Raw genomic sequence first — 8620 nt, forward strand, 5'->3', positions numbered from 1 at the left:
TGGGGGAAGAGGGCAAGACAGGTGGAGAGTTCGGTTTCTGTCAGATGCCTCCTGCTGGGGGACACTAGATGGAACACCCACAGTACAAGTAATACATATCAAATGTGCTTATTCTGTCATTAATCGAACAAATTAACAACACCTTTCATCCCTTTAGCTGATAGTTTATGTATTGTCACATTTTCAATGTAAAAAGATGTGTACAAATTATTTTACATACAGTGTCAGAACTATGTCAAATATATATATTTTTAAAGACTTTAGAGCAGGGGTTCCCTCTTTTTTCTGAAGGCCACATAACTTTTGCCTTCTCTGATGAGGGACCGGGGTAAGTTTGTAGCAGAGAAACTGTGACGATTGCTGTGCATAAATGTAAAAATGTATTGTTTTCCAGAAAGCCACAATCAAATAACCGTTCTGGAATATTCACTGAACAAATGTCATAAAATAAAACTATGTGGATTACACACAGAAAAAAAAGTCTATGGATCATAAACTTTCTTTTGTGCCGTGATGGAAAAATGAAGCCCCATAAAGCAGTTAAGCAGTTAAGAGTCTACAGGGAAATTCTTCACACTCTCTCACTCACTCACTCACTCACACTTAGGAGCTTCAAAATGATTCATTACCTTGGCCATGCCATCATGTGGATGGAAAAATGTTAAACATGCTTGGTGCATGCAATAAAATGGTGGGGTGTAAATTGTTCTCCGAATAAAATTTAAAAAATATATATATTATGGGCAGCACGGCGGCGCAGTGGTTAGCGCGTGTGGGGCAGAGTTCTGAGGTCATGAGATCGATCCTCCTGTGTGGAGTTTGCATGTTCTCCCCATGCTTGCGTGGGTTTTACTCCGTCCACTCCGGTTTCCTCCCACATTCAAAAAAACATGCATGTCAAGTGAATTGGCCGGTGCAAATTGTTGCTAGGTGTGAATGAGCGAGCAAGTGAGTTTTACGTCTCCGTGTGCCCTGTGTCTGTCTAGCAAACGGTTCAGGGTGTCCCTGCCCACTGTCCAAAGTAAGCTGGGATAGGCTCCAGCACCCCCGTGACCCTACTAAGGATAAGCGGTGCAGATAATGGATAGATACGTATACGTGAAAATGTGGAATGAGGTAGAGTGCTTATTTATCTTTATCTAACTCATTCAATGTCACTTTTCCCCCCGTTTTTTAATTCAAGGGGCATCCATAGCGTTTCTTTACCACTCTTATTTCGAACGACACTCAAACCTTGCGAATCATTTTCTGAATCAGTCACGTGGTACACCCGACTACAGGGCTTTAAACGTCACTGCATACAACAACACACGCATCCAATCACGGTTCGTGAAACACTCATATAAAGTTACTCGGCACACGCTTCAGGGATTCGACCCGAGAAGCCGTGCAAAGTCTTACTAACAGGTCTAAGTTTAGCTTAGTTGTCTTGAGTACCGGACCACCAGTGGTAAGGATGACTTGTGAAAAGGTCGTTGATCTCATTATCACACTATTTTAGTTTGAGTACCAGAGATGAATGTTAAATTTGTTTTGCTTTTCACATGTTGCAATGACAATAAATTGTATTTTAGTCTTCTAAGGATTGTCAGTGACAAATTTATAGCAATCCTAACATGTAAAATGCACAAATTACTATTCGTCTCCGGCAGCGTGACTTTGGAGATGAAACCGAATGTTTTTTCATATGTAATCTTTATCACTGGTAATCCAGTGGTTCCATTTCAATGATCTCACAACACCAAACAGGGTTAAAATCTCTTTACAACCAAAAGTGCACAACCAGAATTAGTTTATCAGATTAAAACAAAATTGCACTTCAAAATGCTTTCTTGTATCGTTCAGGGGGCCGCACCAGATATGGAGGCAGGCCGTAGTATGGAGACCACTGCTTCAGCATTTGGCTACATAGAATTCAAACCCATGCATAATTTAACCTGGATTTTTTTCCTGTTATTTTCTATCATGCCATAAAACTGCAAGGTCAGCATTCTTAACCTTTTTATTGTATGCATTTGAAGTAAACCATAAAACAAATAGACTTAATTACATCTCAACAGCAAATGAGGAATCAAATCATTTTACATTATGTGACACCAGACAAAATGATTGTTATTAACAAACATATACATGATTAAATAAAAAAAATAGCAAAGACAAGAGTTAAAAGCCAAACAAATGATCATGAGCTTTGCTCCCACTATGATGCAGCGACTTGAGTGAGGGGTTCTTCCAGGTACTGCACCAGTGCCTCGGCCTGCGTGGCAAAAGCTCAAGTGAGAACACGACTTGAGGAAAAAGAATGATTTATTGCCGTCTCACCTTGGCTTTGAGCATCCCGAAGCCCACCGTTTCTTTGGCATACATGCATAGTAGCAGATTAGCAACACGCGTGATGGCCACTCTGCCCTCCTGTCGTGTAAACACACAGCAGAGTCAAGTGAACTCCTTTAGTAAGAGGATCACTCGTGCATTTACTACACCTTTGTTAGAATGTAACTGAGAACACTGGTGCAACAAATACCATAAATATCTATTCCAAGAAGACGTATCTCGATTTTTATCATTTTCTATTTTTTGCATGATTGAAATGGTTACAATAAAAGTGCAAAAATGAGAAAAGAAAAATGCACGAAAAACATATTTTCGACTATATGTAAGTCTTTGTTAAAACAGGAACCTATTTTTTTCATATTAAACGTCAACCTAAAATACGGTAACACAATACATAGATTTTAATCAGTGATATACACATTTTAATACCGTTAATTTATAACCTTTCTTCTAATGTAATACGGACTAAACTACTTTGTGTTAGAAAATACAGTGATCATCACAGGGCATAAGTTCCAAAATGAATCAGTAATAGGTGAAATATGTGAAGTAGAAGCCTTTTTTTTTACAATTATGATACAATTTAACAATGAAATCATACACTGAAGCCAGCAAAAAAAAGCCTTTTACGAGCGCAAGCGTTTGTTTAAGAAAAAAACAGTTCTGTAAAAAAAGGTCTATTGATTCTATTTAAAAATAACTATTCTCCCTTCAAATAATAAGCCAGAAAACTGTTTAGCCAATCAGAATGCAGAATACAATGCACGATGCAAATCCGTGAAATAGAGAAACCGTGAACCATAGACCGCGTTATAGCGAGAGATTACTGTAAAATGTTATGAAATAAATGGTTTTTATGATAAGGTGAGGCATTTTATGAAATTTAAATTGAGTTGATGATTTATAAATAGATAATGAATTATTTGAATTGTTGCAAGATATTTTCAAGCAATGAAAACAGACCTGCATCAAATGGTGGTAATTTAAATTCTAATAAAATTAGAAATGTATTCAACACTTGCTATATATAGGATAAAAACATTTTTGTAAATAAAAAAATCATCTTTCTAATAAGAATTCAGTTTTTAAAATGTTTTGGTGTTACAATTATGAGCGGCAGGCAGCTGGGTGGCTAGCTCAAAGCCCCACGGTGCAGAGGTCTAGGGTTTTATTCCAGTTACCAGCCTCCCCATGTGGAGTTTGCATGTTCTCGCCTTGCCTCAGGGGTTTCCTCACACATTCCAAAAACACGCACTGCAGGTTAATTGGCAGATTCAGATTGTCCCTAGGTATGAATGTCTCTGTGTGCCCTGTGACTGGCTGGCAACCAGTTCAAGGGTTCCCCTGCCCACTGCCTGAAGATGGCTGGGATGGGATGCAGCACCCTCTGCAACCCAAGTGAGAATAAGCAGTCCACACAATAGATGGAAGTATGGTGTTACAATTGGAAAATGTAGTGCTATACCACCCTCAGAAGTCATTGTAACACCAGTGCGCACCTTCTGCATTTTTTATTTTTTATAATGTCTACTAATTAGATAACTTTCTTCAAAACCAGCGACAGCCATGCCTTTCAAATAACCTGCTCTGTCTAACAGCTACACTGGTTGCTAAGAAAGAAATTCACGTCTTACCATGCAGTCCATGAGAATGAATTTGAGTTTGTCCTCATTGAAAGCTTGGTGGCCGTTTTTGTCATACGCTGCCCAGATGTTGCTGGCGATGGCGGCAGTGACTCTGGCGTCCGTGTCCCCATAGCCAGAATAGGCCAGAAGAGAGCCTTCGTTGTTCAGCAATCTTACAGCCAATGGCCAAGATTGTCAGAGGGGTAGAGACAAAGATATATTTTGTAAATTCCTTTAATTCTTTGGCTTTGACTGTACATTTGTACAGTCGTATAAAAACGTTAGGGCACCCCTGATCATTTTCAAGATTTATCTTTATAAATAGTTGGTTCTTCAGATCAGCAATTTCAGTTATATATATATCATATAGCAGGCAGACACAGTGATATTTGGGAAGTGAAATTAAGAATATATGATTTACAAAAATTGTGAAATAATCACTTATACAACAGCAGGCAGGTGCAGGAGTTTGGGAACCCCAACAGAAAAATGACATCAACATTGACAGACTTTTAAACGCTTCCTGTCACTTTTAATTGGGGTCTGGACTCCGGTTGAAGATATGTTTAACCATTCTTCTTTATAAAACATGTCCAGGTCAGTCAGGTTTGATGATTTCTGGGCATGGACAGAACACTTTTAACCGCAGATATTCAATAATATTCTGGTGTGAGTACTGAGATGGCCATTCCAGAATGTTCTACTTATTCCTCTGTGTGAATTTTTAGCAATGTTGACGGTCATTGTCTTGTTGAAGTATCCAGTCCCAACGCAACTTTGTCACTGATTCTTGAACATTGTTCCTATGGAAATATGGTGATCCTGACTACAATCCACGCAGCCTACAACTTGAACAAGATTGCCAGTAACTGCACTGATAATACAAAGCAAGTGTTTGCCTTGGAATGCTGTGTTCTTGTTCTTATGTCCAAAAACTCAATTTTAGTTTAATCAAGTCCAAGCACTTTTGGAAAACCAGGTTCACTTTGGAATTCGATGTGGGGGACTGATATCTTAAATAAAATATGAATAAGTATATTTTACTTTAAGTAATTTAAATTTTTTTGTACCCCGATTTCAGCTAACCTGCATTGACTCCCTGTTAGCTTAAGATATGATTTTAAGGTTCTGTTGGTAGTAAACAAATTCATGCATGGACTTGCTCCCTCATATCTTTCGGATTTAATTTCGCCCTATGTTCCGGTCTGGAGTCTTTGCTCTGAAAATGCTGGTCTACTAGAGATCCCAAGAGGCAAGAAGAGATCCGCAGGTTCGAGAGTGTTCTCCTTTCGGGCCCCAGTGCTGTGGAATGCTCTTCCCCCTGATATACGATCTGCAAACTGAGTGGAACTGTTTAAATCTAGGCTTAAAACACACTTTTATTCTATAGCATATGAATAACCTATTATTTTATGTTGACAATATCTGTGTATTATTTGTTATTGCAACATCCATTGCAGCCCGGAAGGGGGACTACCTCATGTGCGGTCCCTTCTCAAGGTTTCTTCATTTTCCTCATTATGAGGTTTTTGAGTTTTTCTTTGCCCTCATGTAGGTTTTAGATCAGGGGATGGTGTAATAAAAGTCTGTGGTTTGCAATTATCTGTGGTCTGTGCAGCCCTTTGAGACTCTTTGTGATTAATGGGATCACAAATAAACATGACTTGACTTAATGCAGCATTCATTGCAGCCTGGTTATGCTGAAAGGGTGATTGATTACCTTAAGTGCGGTCCCTTCTCAAAGTTTCTTCATTTTCCACATGTTGAGGTTTTTGAGTTTGTCCTTGCCCTCATATAGGTTTTAGATCAGGGGATGGTGTACTAATAGTCTTTAGTTTGCAAAAGTCTGGTCTGTGCAGCCCTCTGAGACTCATTGTGATTAAGGGCTATACTGTGCAAATAGACATGACTTGACATGTATTGCTTCGTTTTGAAACACTATTTCACATCAAAATGACCATTTTAAAATTTGAATTAAATATTAATGACATTAAATAATTAGATAAGAACATGTAATAGAGACAAACTAATACCTTAGCTATATGTCACGTGGTTAATTAACAAAAGGAGCAAGGGGGATGAAAAAACCTAATGAGCACGTTGGCTTTTCAACATTATCATGGAATTACTTCCAGATGCAGCAACATTCAGTCCCAGATCAAGTATTACGAAACAATTGATTCTATTGTTTTGGCCTATTTGACAAATTGTTTGCATGAATTTAACTTTGGAAATGTCATTTCCCCAATTTTAGTAAGACTCATAATATGGAAAGTTGTTGTTCAGCAGCATTGACAACCATCCTAAAATAATTTGAGATGATGACAGGACAGTTATTAGCAAACTTAACACAAAACTGTGATTTAATTAGTCAGTAATCATTACTTGAACTTTTCAAACGAGAGTTAGCATTCGGCTGGGCAAAGCTATGCTAGTCTTACACTACTCACAGTGTGCTTTGGACTCCGTTTGTGTTGGCCTGGCTCAGAACTTGCGTCAAAGCCTTCGGTCGTAACATGGCTGCACTCTCAACCTTTAAGAAAATCTAGTAGTAAAGAAAAAAGCGAGAAAGGAAATGAACTAATCACGGGAGAGCGCTAATGCATATTTAGGGGAGTGGTGAATCTTTGCGTCACTTCCGGTGATCGAAGATACCGGAAATGCCACTACCGTAGCTAGCGTTACTTTTGACCTGCATGCTCACGTTGAGATAATGCTAGTAGGGGCTTAATGCGTTTGGCACAAGAAAATAAAGGGCAGGGATCTGTGCACAGTAGAAAACAAATAATCCGGAATCGTGTATTGTAATTGTAAGTAGTTAGGCTACAACTGAACTCTGCTTCTGTATTTTCTTTAAATAACTGCAGAGTCTGTGGCAACAAAAACATATGCAGAAAAATTAGAAAAATAATTGTCTTCATTGTCATTGTTAACAACGTTCTGTACATTGTTTACGAGGATACTAAAAGAGGAAAATAAGACAAAGAATGCTATGAGAAAATAGGAAAACAATTTACAAGAATGTTTGGATCCCTTAACCACTAAGTTTGTATGGTGTGTCTTGAGCAAGTACATCCTGGTGGTACCCATCTCTCCCAGGCCAACATATATTTCCAACCTGTCTCAAACTGCGTACCTTTCACATGTTCGTCGCTAACCACTGGACTACGGAAACATGTTTACCAGATTAGTGCCAGGAAATTGGCCTATGTTGTTGTAAGTGCAGAACAATGTAGCAATGAATCTCATCTCATTAGCTGCACCGCTTATCCACAGTAGGGTCGCGGGCGTGCTGGAGCCCATCCCAGCAATCATCGGGCAGTGGGCAGGGGACACCCTGAACTGGTTGCCAGCCAATCGCAGGGCACACAGGGACAGACAACTCGCTCGCTCGTTCACACCTAGGGACAATTCAGACAATTCGGATATAGCAATGAATGTATTTACAAAATAAAACAAGAGATAATATATTAGTAGTAAATTAGTATATTCGGTTATCTATACATAGGTTTGTTTATGTGTGGGTGTATATATAACACATATATATATATATATATATATATATATAGCGCCTGGGGAAGAATTTGTCTCTCAGCCTGTTAGTTCTTTTTTTTTTTTAAATGGACAGTGGCTATTATTCGACCACTAGATGTTGCTTTACAGTTTTTATCCTTACGAAACGAGTGTGACAAGGCACGAGGGAGAATACAGACTACAGACACCAAAACAGGCCTTTTTACTTACACTTTTTCCCCCCGAGCTTTTTTGAAGTCATTGGGAAGCAGCAGTTATTGCGAACAACTATGCAAGCTTCCTTTAGGTGAGGCCCATGCTGTGTAAAATAAATGCTGATTTCTCGACCTACAAGTGTTCAAAACTGCATGTTTATATGATAGTTGTTGATTTATCATTAGGAGTAGCTAAATGATACACACTGTCCCTCTAGGGAACCTGTGGTGAAATACAAATGAATTTAACATTGTATTTTTTTTGGTAAATATCTAAACATTACTTATACCTGCCAACCTCAGCCAATTTCTCCCCTTATTAATGATTGCGATTCCCCCATTAAGCGATTATACACCTTATTAACCCAACGTGACATTGATTTACTCGCAGCAAGACGGACTATATAGAATAAAAACAAAGATAATTTGTGTAAACAAGTTTATTTTATTGACCAATTAAACAAAATGTTTTTTTTTTACAATTTTTCTCAATTCAGTTCAAATTCAGTTAGGTTTATTGTAAGTGGCCGTGTATTTATGCAAAGAAATTATATACACGCTGTATATGATTTTCTATACAGGAATTTGCAAGAAAATACAAAAATATATGTTGTTGCCATTTGCAGAATTCTCTATATTTTTGAAATGATCACAAAATGTATTAAATACGGGGTAAACAAATATTGATTGTTATGCCTACTTTACTGTGTTTAAAAAAATTAAATAAAACATGTGGAAATGATCTCTCATGTGTATATTCTGACTTTTTAAAAATCTATTTTAAGAAGGGGTTTTAATTTACGAGATTTACCTTTTTGCGAGAGTTCAAACTCCTTTCAGCAAGTTTTGATGTAAAGCATCCGACTAAGCAAACACAACTGTGTTGTGGTAATACAGGGTGACATCATATGACCAAACGCTGACCCGTCAAAA

At 38.1% G+C, this 8620-nt stretch overlaps 1 protein-coding gene across 1 annotated transcript; it reads right to left on the bottom strand.

The window, feature by feature from the left end:
- Positions 1-1988: 1988 nt before the first annotated feature.
- Positions 1989-8562, bottom strand: lamtor2 (late endosomal/lysosomal adaptor, MAPK and MTOR activator 2). Its single transcript, XM_088327398.1, has 5 exons — positions 8499-8562; positions 6410-6492; positions 3969-4131; positions 2323-2412; positions 1989-2257 (listed from the first exon to the last, which is right to left on the bottom strand). The coding sequence occupies exons 2-5, from the start codon at positions 6475-6477 to the stop codon at positions 2201-2203; spliced, it is 378 nt and encodes a 125-aa protein (XP_088183524.1). The 5' UTR covers positions 6478-6492; positions 8499-8562; the 3' UTR covers positions 1989-2200.
- Positions 8563-8620: the final 58 nt, after the last annotated feature.

This window comes from Urocampus carinirostris, chromosome 2 (genome assembly GCF_059441175.1).
Source record: "Urocampus carinirostris isolate Australia breed hairy pipefish chromosome 2, RoL_Ucar_1.0, whole genome shotgun sequence".
In the NCBI taxonomy this organism is placed as follows: domain Eukaryota; kingdom Metazoa; phylum Chordata; class Actinopteri; order Syngnathiformes; family Syngnathidae; genus Urocampus; species Urocampus carinirostris.